Source organism: Sinohyriopsis cumingii, unplaced genomic scaffold, assembly GCF_028554795.1.
Source record: "Sinohyriopsis cumingii isolate HCF-2022 unplaced genomic scaffold, ASM2855479v2 utg002414l, whole genome shotgun sequence".
NCBI lineage: Eukaryota > Metazoa > Mollusca > Bivalvia > Unionida > Unionidae > Sinohyriopsis > Sinohyriopsis cumingii.
In genome coordinates this window covers 574524-589146 of record NW_028316202.1, presented here as the reverse complement: position 1 = coordinate 589146, position 14623 = coordinate 574524, and the positions used below count along the sequence as shown (strand labels likewise).

The 14623-nt window shown below is 32.8% G+C and overlaps 1 protein-coding gene across 1 annotated transcript in view; it reads right to left on the bottom strand.

Annotated features, from left to right (window-relative positions):
- Positions 1-728: 728 nt before the first annotated feature.
- Positions 729-14623, bottom strand: part of LOC149770756 (E3 ubiquitin-protein ligase TRIM56-like) — an 87486-nt gene continuing 73591 nt past the window's right edge. The window contains exon 8 of the mRNA XM_089949163.1: positions 729-2704. Coding sequence (XP_089805289.1) covers positions 2666-2704 — 39 coding nt within the window. The 3' untranslated portion in view covers positions 729-2665. The remainder of the gene's footprint in view (positions 2705-14623) is intronic.

The window sequence follows — 14623 nt, the reverse complement described above, 5'->3', positions numbered from 1 at the left end:
TTCCCATCAAAGTCTAATGAAATTTTGTAGTTTCTGTTAAAGCTGTGTACACAATAAGGCATAACAATTGTTTTGTTTTCTGTACTAAAATAACCCATCCAACAGTATGACTATAGATGGGGTAAAGCGGATAAAGCTGTACAAGAGTAATTTGAATGCCATCGATTAGTTTCAAAGAGTTTAATTTGATTTGACTTTGACCATACTGTAGTGCAAGATGTTGAAATACCTTATGATGATAACATGTCATGACCATGCAGACTATCTTACTTAAAATGGATTTTTTCTTTCGACAAACTATTATTAAATAAATATTTATGTCTGAGGAAACTCGCTTTAACAATGCCACATGCAACATACTCTCACATTTGTTAATGTTTATCTCGTTTAATACCGTTCATGTCTCTAAATTATTACAAAATATCCTAACTAAATTCATCGATTTTAATTAAAGATTCAACGGAAATTTAATAGCAACCTTGAAACACTACACTAAAGACAGTGTCAGAAAAAGTAAAACATTCGTACGGCAAAATAAAAAAAACATACCATTGTGATGCGGGAATTTCATAAGAGCAATTACACGTGGATAAAATCAGATTATATTTCTCATTTCTGGTTGGGTATCAGACAATTAGGAGACAGTCCACCTTTGCGTAATTTCCAAAATTCGAATTTTGCAGCAAGAATATGACAGTGATTATCTTTAATGTCATAGCTTTTGCTTTTGTTCGAACCCATTATAGACATTTTATCAAAATCGAATTCTCTCTGATAAGTCTAAGGGATTATCGTTGGTGCTGATAACATATTTTTATTTGAAATCTCTTTTTTAATATCCTCTTGCAACATTTCATTAATACTGATTTGTATTATTTGTCTTTAATCTTGGCTGCGTTTTTTGATCATACTCCTCAAGTGTTTGACATTGTTGGCCTTGTGGTGCTGATGACCGCGGTATAATGATCAGCTGGAATGGTTATTCTCTTATGTCTAAATGATGTGGCCTCCAGCATCCGAGGCTGATACTTTAAAAACTACATGTATGTGTTGAATATTGGGATGATTATTAATAAAAGTAAATATGTATTTGGGTCACGGCCTAGGCTATTTAATGCCCCGATAAATATACATGGTTATCCTTATATATTCCACATCCGATGTTATAACTTAGTAACAGACCTTTTATTTATAACTGATGTTCTATCTTGAAAATATTAGGAACATTCTAGAAAGATATTTTCCATCAGATAATAGTCATTGTTTAGAAAATGCTAACAACGACCTGAGTTAAAGTAGAAGACTACATACTCTTATTTTTCTAGAAAGTATTAATTCGTGATGTAAGGTCTTTGCATAATCGGTTGTATTATTGTTCTGTTCGGTGATTTATTGGGGCAGGAATTTATTTTTAAAATTTATTTATTTACTGGATATACAACGTGGCCTTAAGAAATAATATGTTTGGAAATTGAGACTTGCATTTATAGTGAAATTTCAAATAAGGATATATTTGGAATTGTATTATTGTGATTTAACAAAATGGCATGTGCAAAACACCATTACACGACCTACCACAGGCACATCAGCACTTCCAGCATTGGGTTTACTTTGGATTTCCGCTAAAGAAGTTTCTTCAGATAATTGATCATTAGCACTTGCTACGACTATTATCTTTCAGTTGATGGTTTTTATCGGACTTAAGTCGCAATAACGAATTTCTTTCTTTACATTTGTATTCTAAGGATATACATTATTTGCTGAATCGTACAAAACCTGTTCCTTCTCACTCTTGTATATTACTTGAATTGAGATCATCGATTATATATATATATATATATATATATATATATATATATATATATATATATATATATATATATATATATATATATATAATGCGAATAATTAAGTCGAATCATATATGGTAATGGAATGAAATACTATATAATAATGTAATTCATAACCAGAATCGAGCAATAATGTAATATCACGCGGCAAGTAACGCTTTATACATCATAGAGAAACGAGAAAATGAACACATATAAAGCAGCTTGGCTTCGCTTAATGGCTTCCTCTGTTGATATTCTGAATTTAACACAACTTTTATCAATCTGTACATTTTGCAATATCTATTTGATTGTGTACATGCTGGTAAGCCTATCTTATCATACCATGACATTGATATGTACATTACTCGATTTTAAATTCATTCATTTTTATTTTTGTATTCAAATGATACTTTTCAAACAATTATTGCCTTTTTTAATAATCAGCACTAAAATGTAGGCAAGACTGAATAAAACGACGACATACTTAAGCATATTAAAAGATATTGTTGCGTACGACTGGTTGCCTACAGTGTTGCTTACAACCGGTTGCCATATAGTGAGTTTATCCTCATTTCACATATTCGGATACAACGATTATTTTACTAATGTTGTCACTCACTCTCCACATTACCAGATCAACACGTGCCGAACATTTTGTCGATTTTGTAATGCTATATAGTTATTCACGACTATAAAGCTGGCTTACACTGATCTGCTACAGACATAATATTTTCCAGACACACGACGCCTGATGCTTCACAAACAAACTTCACTTTTTTGTTCTAATATACGTATAACCCATGTAATGGTCAGCTACATGTACTTACGTAACATCATGCTCTATGTTCATCGTTAATGTAAACACTTACCCACTGAAAGGAAAGAAAAAAATGCAATTAATGTTGTATCATTATTCAAATGTACTATAACAACAGCAAGTTTCATATGTTGTAGCATTCTTCCGACGTTATATAACAAGTGCATGCTCCATATGATGTAAGAACACAAGCTCCTGCATCACACCGATCGAAATCAAAATACATCATCGAAATGCTATTAGACAATATTACTATAATGGTAATACAACTTTTAATACAACAATGTTGTGTCTCGTGTTCGTTTCCAAGATTAAAGCATTCATGCTGATTTTACTCGGGAGCACCTTAATGTTTACTCCGATAACCTCTGCGCTATGTAAATCATTTGCAATAACGTTACACATCATCACTGAACGACCAACCATATGCACATCAACACTTCCAGCGCTGGAATTAATTTCGGTTTCAACTAAGGAACTAACATCTATCAGAAGTTTGATCTTAAGAAGACTTGTTAAGACCTTTATCCCTAATTGTATGATTTTATCGGACTTAATTCGCAATAACGAAAGTTCAATCTTTAAATTTGTATTCTAAGGGCATGCCATATTTGTTGAACTGCAGAAAACTCGTTACTGATCATTCTTGTCTATTACTGGAACTGAGTCCACATACTCCTTACATATATATATATATATATATATATATATATATATATATATATATATATATATATATATATATATATATATATATATATATATATATATATATGCGAAAAAATAAGTCGAGTTATATATGACAATGAAATGTTTGACTTCCTAATAATGTAGTGCATAACCAAACTCGTGAAATAATGTAATATCACGCGGAAATTGACGTTTTATACCTCAAAGTGAAACAAGAAATGGAACACATATAAATCATCTTGGCTTTCTTCAACGGCTTCCTCTGGTGATTTTCTGAAGTGAACATAACTTTATCGATATGTAACATTTGAAATATATTTTTGATTTTTACGTGCTGGTATGCATGTCTTATCACACAGTGACAATGATATATACAATAATCGATTTTAGTTTTATTCATTATTATTTGTGTATTCAAAGTTTGTTTCAAACAGTTATTACCTTTTTTAATAATCAGCACTGAAATGTAGGCTAGATGTTATAAAAGTGACGACATACTTAAGCATAATAAAATATATTGTTGCTTAAGACGGGTTGCCAAGTAATAATTTCCTCCTCATTTTAAATAATATGATACAACGATTATGGTAATAATGTAGTCATCCATTATCAACATTACCAGATTAACACGTGCGGAACGTTTTGTCGAGTCTGTAATGATATACAGTTAGGTACAACTATAAAGCTGGTTCACGTTGAACTCATACAAAATTAATATTTTCCAGACAAACGTCGCCTTATGCTTCACAAACAAACTTCACCGTTTTGTGCCAATGTACGTAGAACCTATGTAATGGTCAGCTACATGTACTTACGTGACATAATGATGTATGTTCATCGTTAATGTAAACACTTATCAGCGGAAAGGAAATTACAAAATGCAAATAAAGTTGTGTCATTATTAACATGTACTATAACGAGAGCACGTTTCATATGTTGTATAATTATTCAGACGCACTATAACAGGAGCATGTTCCATAAGATGTAATAACTCAAGCTCCTGCATCACACTGACAGAAATCAAAATACATAACCGAGATGATATTAGACAATATGTCTATTCTGGTAAAACAACTTTGAATATAACATGTTCGTGTCTAGTGTTGGTTTCCAACATTGAAGCGCTCATGCTGATTTTACTGCGGGAACACTTAAATCTTTCCACTGAATAAGTCTGCGCTATTTTAGTAATTTGCTACTATGAACAAAGTTCTCACTTATGTATAAGGTTATATTGCATTAGTTCATTCATCAACAAAATATCGTAAAACATAAGCAGTACTTAATATCAGTATATCAGGAGAAATGTGCCCCAACAATCAATGTTTGGACCACGTTTACTTGTACCATAGTAAAATATATTGTCATTTAAATGCATTTTGATGGAAATTGTTGCAGCCGACACGTCATTATTAATGAATAGCGATTACACAATCCTAGCAGCTGACGCCTTGAAAGTGGACTTATATAAACTCAGTAGGTGGTCAGATTAGTGATTAAATCCATGTGTTTTCACAAGGAATATCAGCAACCACACTTAGGAATGACATAATCATATATTTATTAGAAATATCAATTATCATCAATAACTGTATTTACCTATTGACACTATTAAAATAAAAAACACTTTTGTATAAAACAAATGTAATGTGGTATGACATTTAGAACATCGTAGGCCTTGATTTCACCATATGCCCCACATGCAAACAGTATAGGATATAGTGAGAGATCGAACGCAACACATATTGTATCAGGAATATATGTTTGTTTCAACAGGAGGTTTTTTCTTCATGTATACATTCAAAACAGCTTTCATACACACGTACATTCGTTTACGTTATAATTCAATATTAACCTAGAACAAAATCCTAAATCGTTACCCTCAACTTCAATTAGGACATAGAAGCATCTGATACACTGTAGCTCTTTAAAAAGATTTCTTTAAACCTTCGATTTACATGGAATGATAAAATAAATGCAGTAAACAAGAGAACAGAAAAAACTATATTTCAAATAAATGTGCATTTGAATTTGTCATTAAATTACAATTTTATCCTCTAAATGGAAAGTTTTCCAGGAGGAACTCTGACTGGACTAATATAATTTGCAGGTCCTTAATATATGTATAAGGAAACTGTCAGATCCACACACAGCCGACCAGCCTACGTAAGACACACTTTGCAACTAATTAAAATTTCTTACTGCGCGATTGTCTTGTAACTTTCTGAGCTATGACTCCCCAAACTGTGTTGACCACTGTGTACTAATATATATCGTCCAGTAATGGAAGAAGGAACTTATGCAATATTTAATGTATATTTGAAGATTTAACCACACACTTCCCGTTTTCTAATCTGCATTGGGATAAAACAAAGATATATTCCATAACTGAATTGGGATTAAATGCACTGTTCTACAATATGACTGTAAGGCGTGTATTTCATAATTCTCTTTTTGCATGCATCGATCTGTCTTAATCCAATGAGGCACATGTAACACCGACTTCAGGCCTAATGTTACACTGTGGTCTAGAAGTGTCAAACACGTGACATTCTTGGAACTGAGTATGACATGGGAAGGTATAATAGAGGAAAATGGCCAGGTATCAGCTTCTCGTCCTTGAAGGTTGTGTGGTGGACCTGGAGTCCTCCAGTGTAAATAGGGTGTTGTGGCTATGCCGGTACGACCCCTTGGCGTGCTATGGACTCCATCCGGTTAACTAGACATAGCCGCAGTGACACGCTCGTGGAAATGGGATCCTCTCCATTATATAACCGGTTACAGTGCTCTCTCTTTCTCTCTCTCTGTATGTGTGTGTGTGTATATATATCTATCTATCTATATATCTATCTATCTATCTATCTATATATATATATATATATATATATATATATATATATATATATATATATATATATATATATATATATATATATATATATATATATATATATATGTATATATGCATACATACATACCCATATATGAGCAAGAATTTGTTGACCAAGGTGTAAAACTGACTCAACGTATGCAGCTGTGACAATTGGTTTAGATATAACTACAAGAATATACTAAAATAACACATGTAAACGAAATATCTAATGTAAACAAAAACTGGAAAGCTGGCTCAGTGTTCACATCAAATGACAAAAGCGTATTGTACTAATGCACTGCATTAATATGCAGCTGGTTTTGTATCCAGGAATAAATGTAACCAGCAGTGATTTGATGGCCTTTGCATAACACATATCTACTTTGAAGGTAGGATATATGTTGTTCAATTGAAGATAAATGTGGATGTAGGAAACAAGCATAAAGAGGTACATGCGTTCAGCCACTTATCTTGGTCGTGTACGTCCAGAAAACCCCTATGAATAGGATTAAAATGTACCTCTCATGCAAATATTTCCGATGTTTATCGAAGTATAAAATGATACTGATCATAATTACGTCACCAATTACGGAATAATTATGCACATCAACCACGTTATTTCATTGTCATGCTTACAAATAAAATGACTAACAGCATTCATATTAATAGCAAAAATATGAACAGTTAATTTTGCAAATGTACATATATTGGCAATGATGCCAATTTTCTCTAGTATAACCAATGAATAGTATAATTAATATCACACACCTATATACATCTATCAATGTATATATCTATCTATCTATCTCTCTCTCTTTCTCTCTCTCTCTCTTTATATATATATATATATATATATATATATATATATATATATATATATATATATATATATATATATATATAAACATTTATCTGCAGAAAAAAGGAAAGCACTGTGAGCCACCTAATTAGCATTTTATAACACAAACGCACACACACTCATAATATTGGTTAAATAGTGACATAATAAATTTATTAAAGGTTGAATGTTCAATTGTTCTGTATGCTCTGTGTGAAATAATTAAACGATTCCAGAGATGCAGTCATGTGTTTCAAAACATGCATATAGGTAGAATTAAAGAAGAACGTTATAACAGAGTAAGTAGAACGTGTACGTGTCCACAACGATGATTTAAATGTGGTAAGGTTAAACAACATTAAAGAGTCAAATAGACTTCATCTCAAAACGCAATTGTAAAAAACATGCGGTAAAAGCAGTATCTGTTTCTGAGGCAAATATCCTTCACAAGTATCTCTAACATTGCTGCACAAGAACATTATATCGCTAACACTTTGTTTCCAAAACCAATGTAAAGACACGGCACTCACATGAAACAAGAAAACGTGCTTATGAGGAGAGAGTTTTATAGTTTGGAAGGTTGCTATTCGTATGGACAGGGAATGCTCCGCATGTGTGGAAAAGGGTTTGTCCAAAAGGTAGAATGTATATATATATATATATATATATATATATATATATATATATATATATATATATATATATATATATATATATATATATATATAGCTCTCTTTTACGTGTGCAAACACCTTTAGTCATGTTATTCGGTTGAGTATCTATTGTCTTTTCCACAATTCGAAGAGACTGTGAGCAAACAGTATTGCGGTGGTTAGGACGGTAAGGTTTCACTCGACACCGTGTGTGTAGACGTAGGGGTATCTCGGAGACTTCTTAGAGATAACCAAATGTCTGGCTTGAAATCGCACAATTCATCGTGTGTCGTGAAATGAAACATCGAAGCAATATATATGGACTATCCCATATACAACGTAACAATTTGAAATATTGAGTGTTCTAGACCCCATCTTTGTTACATTTTCAATTTCCCACTAGCATAGCGGAATAAACTAGGTCACATGTGGATAATAAGAAACAACTGCTCCATGGACTCTAAGGTTCAGAAAACTTAACAGATATTTCGCCTGATCAATTTAAGCTATAGCAAAGACAAAAATTGGCATTGATCTCATCATCGGAGAACAATGTGACCGGTACCTTTCCTAAGATTTTAAACCGGTGGTAAGAATCAATGTAAAAAAGAATTTACCACGTCGGATGGTAGCAATTTTTTCACCTTTAGATATGGAATACGGTATATCATTGTATTGTTCTAGGATAATTCTGCACCAGGAACTCGCGATGTCGGCTGGCAAATGTGCGAAATATTGTAACCGTGGAGCTCGAAGTAGGTGATAAAGTGTTTATACATCTTCCCTCTAGTAGTGGCACATTGTAAGTCAAACGTAAAGGGTCATTTTATGTCATACTGGTGAAAGGCTAAATGTACAACATATTAGGAATGGACATAGTTTGGAACATATATGGAATATTTCATGCAAATAAGTTAAAGCGAGAAGTAGTAATGCCTGAGCAAATGATAGGATAGATATGATGAATATGGTATGTACTATGGTCATCGAAGACGAGTCGGGTGGCAAACTAAACGTATTCCCCAGTAACGAAATTGCTCTTGACTTCCCCATGTAGGTGGGAAAAGACGTAGTAGCTAATATTAGCATGTGTTTCTGTACAGCATCATTCTTTCAAATAGATTTTCTAATTTGTATAAGGACAGGATAACAAGCATGAAAAAGACGTAAGCACCTCACAATCAATCAAACTTAAAGGACATACAATACACTCTAACAATCGACTTAAAATTAGGTAAAATGCCATCATGAGGGTAATTGAACCATCACACTACACCTTCCCGTTCCGCTTGGTGTTGGTCAGAATGAAAGATGGCAGAAACATTGTTTTGTACTGACCTTCGCAAAACTATCGTTTTTGATGCGGAGCCGGTGGAAAATATGGAATGTTTTAAACGTGGTAGGGAAACAACATTTATAAATTGGGTCTCATGACCATTGCATCTAGCATATGTTGAAAGCCGATTATGCCATACGTTAAAGACATACCTAACCCCAAAATATTTATATAACTTGAAGTTTGTGTCTTTCGTACTAATCACTTCAGTCGCATCAGCATCCGTCATATGCGCAAATTGTTAAAAGGAATGGGAAATGTAATTATATTGACGATACTCTTCTGCACACGAATTACAGCAAGAAGTATATTACGGCTTTAATCAACTTGTTTGACAAAACCTATATCGCCAATCTCACAGAAAGAACCAGCAGATGTAATACGGTATGGAATGCTTTGACCATCGAATAAGTGAGTCTTGGTAGATGGCACCGAAACCTGAAACAAATTCAAGCAAACAGATTTGCTTCTGGACCAGAAACCAAGAAAAAAAATTAAATTGATCCTTTCTTAAATAGACCTTTACATGAAATGTGTATTAAAACATTCATTTAAAACTAACCCGCTGACTGACATGACTAGTAAAGAACAAGCCAATAACGTGTCTTGGGCTTTGTTCCCGAAAGAAAGATTTAACTCTCTTCTGTTAAAGTAGAGAAGTACATTAACCATAATTTGTCAGAGCTAAATAACCCATTATTTTAAAATACGGAGGCAACATGAGTGGAAGTTTTACTATTGGCGGAAAAGGGGAAAGCGTAAATTGCTCACTCTGGAGCAAAACTAATTCCTGATCGAAAATAATCAGCAGGCTGTGGTGAATAGGAAAATGTCGCGCACGCCTTTTCGGAAAGGAATGTGTTCATGAAATGTGTCATAAGCCAATTGTTTTTATAATAAACAGACATTTGCCGTCTCAAGATTAACAGATTTGGCGTTGATTATACATATGCATCGCTTACAGATCGAGGAAATTAATATATTATGTAGTAGCGATAAATCAGCAGCAGTAAGATCAAGGTGCAAAATTATAACCATTAAAATGTTCTTGCAAACACCTTATCATTTATTTGGATTCTTTAAATTTGTCAACCATCACTTGTTGACATCATGGATTATTTGTTTCGTTTAGATATGTTTCTATCCATTTAAGGAAATCAAAAGCATATGGACCATCAACATAGATTGTCGACGTTTGGATCCATTGACACGTATGTATATTAATTTCGATTATTTCCTGGTTTATCATCATTAGGTTTGTTAAAATACACATTGTTTGCTTTAGCGTCGATACTGAGTCAATCAATCATATCATAGTCTCTCAATATTTGTTTGATGTTTAATATTTTGTTTCAAACGGGCACCATGAGCTAGCACATGTTTACCAACAAAATGCATTGAGTGTACTTTGTAATTATCTAAAGAAACCAATATAAGTTATGTTTGATGGTTTGTACATATTATAAGGTAGAAATATGCCTCATATCTTTTTACGCTGAGTTTTCTATAAACTTGTTCGAGTTATTGTATTTCAGTTTAATTAAATCTTTGAATTGTATCAATGCCTGCTGATTGCTGGTTTTTTTCTGGAGGTAAGCGTTTGATCTACATCCTTGTTGTCTTATTGTGTTCTGGTTGTATTCATTTTTATATTGGGTTCAGTTATGTTCTGATGCAGTTTAGGAGGAGTTGTTTATTTAAAATTTGCTCATTTGGGAGTAGCAGGGTGATCATTGACATCCTTGTTGTCTTATTGTATCCTGGTTGTATTCATTTTTAAATTGGGTTCAGTTGTGTTCCGATGCAGTTTAGGAGGAGCTGTTTATTTAACATTTGCTCATTTGTGAGTAGCAGGGTGATCAATGACATTTTAGACTATATCATTTATTTAGAATCATTGCGAATTTATTCAAGGGCACTCTGGATTATACAATTATGATACATCAATACTTTTAGCACATCAGCTCTTCCTAGACTATTAGCACAACAGCACATTATATACTGGATTTCCTGGACTTGGGATAGCATCTTAAAGATTATTTGGAATTGAAATCACAATATTGTAATGTCATTTCAAATGTTCGTTTACCTTGTGTTTTACCTTGTATTCTAGGAAAATAAATTATTTCATGAATTATATTAAACTTGTTAATGTTTTTATTATTTTTCTGATGCATAGTGTAAAACCATATTGTAGTCCGAATTAAATAGGTTAATCAAGTTATACTTTGAATTGCCCTAATTCACTAGGTTTTCTATCTAATTGTATACAAAACCAATCAAATTAGTAAAGTGTTGTTATTGCATTTATACGCTTTCAGGTACAAATGAAATTTCATGTCATAATTTATTAAACGCTTATTTTTGATAGTTTGTACTAAGTATTTTCTTAGATTCTGTCGACATGCGTATAATATAAGCTTTTAGTTAACAAAGTGCTAATTATATCAGGCATTACAATTTCCACCTTTTTGTTATTTTTGCCATATAGCAAGCAAGTAGCTGCTATTTGCTTTCGTAGCTTTCTTAAATGCTAAGGAACACAGAATCAGTGAAGCCACTGCTAGCTACACCTAGAATTTGAATTTCTACACCTTGGAAAGTTATTTGCATTGTACTACTTTCTTTCGGTGAAACTGTAAGTAAAAAATCTTCATGAAAGAAGCGTTAGTGCACCGTTTTATAATAAAAAATCGAGTTGGTTTAGTAACTTTCTCGTGTTCACTTGCAAGTTATTGAGAGATTGTATTCACTGATTCTTTTGTTTCTACCTCTCCATTACTACACAGATTTCGTTATATTTGAACCGTATTTACATTATTTTATTCATCTATCATATCAAAAGTATCATTTGATAACAAATTCACCGTCTAATTGGTTCAATGCACACAATAAACAATTGTTATATATGATTAGTACTCTGCTTCTAGTGTTATAACTCTGGTCTAACTATCAGCAGCTACTTTAATGAAACAAGGTTTTCTCCCGGATTGCAATTATCAAATGATTAATCTCAATGTTTTTTTTCCATTATACAAGCACACAACTGCTCACCATTAACATTCGTAGTTTTTCAAATCGTCTCAGTTATTAATACAACATATATATATCGTTGTCTGAAAATAGCTCTTCGTCATACAATATTAATTACCTATTTGTCCGTTTCAGTCTTCAAATTTATGTACCACTCACTCTCCTTAAATTACATGGCTGATGACAAGCAAAGTGTAATATACCTATAGAAAAATTAGACAACTTTTTAGATTCTGTCTCTCTACCTATTTCATCTATTGGTATTGGTTATGATGTATCTATTGGCAATGAGCCAAATAAGTCAACTCATACATTTTGAAATGTTGCTAGGTTACTGGTTTAAATGGGCGACATGTTTATTGAAATGTGATGCGACTTATTAAATCCTTCAATAGGTCCCATGTTATATCTACCAATTTTCCGGATTCATTATACGTACAATAATTTTCCAATTAATCGTAGAAGACTCCAAATAAATTCATTCACTGGTACAAACGTTTCGTCTGAGTAAGTGGATATGTATCTATTTTACATTTCTTCATTTAATAACGCCATAATGTGAGGTCATATAACTTATTCCAAGGACAACACTGCATTTTGGCTGATTTTAACTTACGAAATAAGTAAACGCATGGTGTACACACTTTACCTAACTTAGTTTTACTTTCTTAGTCTAGGCATCTTTTGCAGTGACAAAGATCACTGGTGGAATACATTCATGGCGATTATTATAATTTTATTATGTCTGTATATCAACTATGCCTGACTTGAACTAGTCACCTACGTGACTAACGTAATAACAATATAGGGATTTTTTAAAACTACTTTTGTAATGTGTAAATAAAATATTTTCTCAAGCAATCTATACGCTTGAAACGCTTTATCCTATTGTGGACAGTCAGTTTAATTTGACCCCAACTGATTAATAGTTATGAAGACAGCGAGACTTAATAAACATGCCATATCTCCTTTAGGTATGGTTCCATATAATAAGAAAAGTAAGTTTCACTTAATTGTTATGGTCGATATCATCGATGATCAGCAAATTATGTAATACGTAGGCATAATAAGCAATGCAGTTATAAATGTACAATGGGTAGTAAGAAAGACAAATGTCGATATTAGAATTACTATTCAAGATATAAATATTACATGACTCGTGCACATATATTCGTAACAAAACATATCGCATACGGAAATTGGACATAAACTTAGAGGATAGATCTCGACTGGCAGGTGATGAGGCTGGGGATTCCTGCCATTCGCGAATAATACGAAAATGAACAAACTTTTTGGATAGTTTGTATGCCTATTAAGAAATATACGAAAGAGAGCAATTCAGAAAACTTGAAAAGGCTATTTCGGTGGAATGATAGCTGTAAACAGGACCGAAGCAGACGGAATAGTTATATGCGACCTTGACTCAATTTAAGTTATGGACAAATCATTTTTCTAGATTGTTACTCCATGACGATACTTATCCGCATGATTATAAATATACCCGGATCGACCTAACAGGCCTTAATCAACACAGCAAAAGAAAACTGTTCCAACTTGTATAAATCCTTTCATCCAATGCATAGGATAGAAGGCATCAGCTGTGAAACTGTGTCTTCCAATAATAAAAAATAACTGGTCATGACGGTATTGATGATGATAAGTTACTGTTTCCGGACTTTCAAAGCAGTATACCGTTATTTGGAATTTGATTCACACAATAATATGAGACAAACAAATACCCAAACCTCATTAAATAATTAATGGCAATAACGCTCTTTAAAGATAGGACGAAGGGCTAATTTTACATGAATACTTATAGGAATATAACTATAGCTCCAGTCACAAACGCCTAAAAGAAAGTTCTATAAAGAGAACAAGTTATTGTTTACTGAACAAACTCTCTATTCCAAACCCGTTACTACAGGGGTTTAGAAATAAATTCGGTAATGTCAAGTTATGAATTAGTTTTTATGGGAAACAGTCTGTAGAAATACTTTTTAAGCAATGCTTATGTCAGGGCCATACTTTGCGTGGTTCGTTTCCTAATGATACATGAGTTGATCACTAAACTAAATAATCTTTGCGTGGTTACGTGATTATCTCAGCATGAATTACGTTTATTTAGGAGACGAAACCACTTGAATGGTTCATTCGCATCATTACATGCAACATTTGCTTAAAGAAATGTCAAGCTATACGAAATTATGGAGTCTTATATAACACAAAAGAAAAGCTCTGCTGTTTTATTCGCTAGCAAAGAACTGTTTGTTTTTTTCCCGATTTTCTCTTTGACAATGCTCAAAACCTCTTAGTCAAAAATACGACTTATGCGCTGTTCATCTAACATGCTATTTAAAACCAAAAGAAATAAAGAGAAGCACAATGTGATGAAGACAAACATATGTATATGCCCTTTTATTTTATCTGTATCGGTAACGGCGAAAACAAGCCCTTAGCAAGTTTTAAAATCGAGGAATAATTAAAGTACCTTCTGTTGTATACGTATGTAAACTACGGCATTTTGCATTCAATGACAGAACAACTCGAGTTGT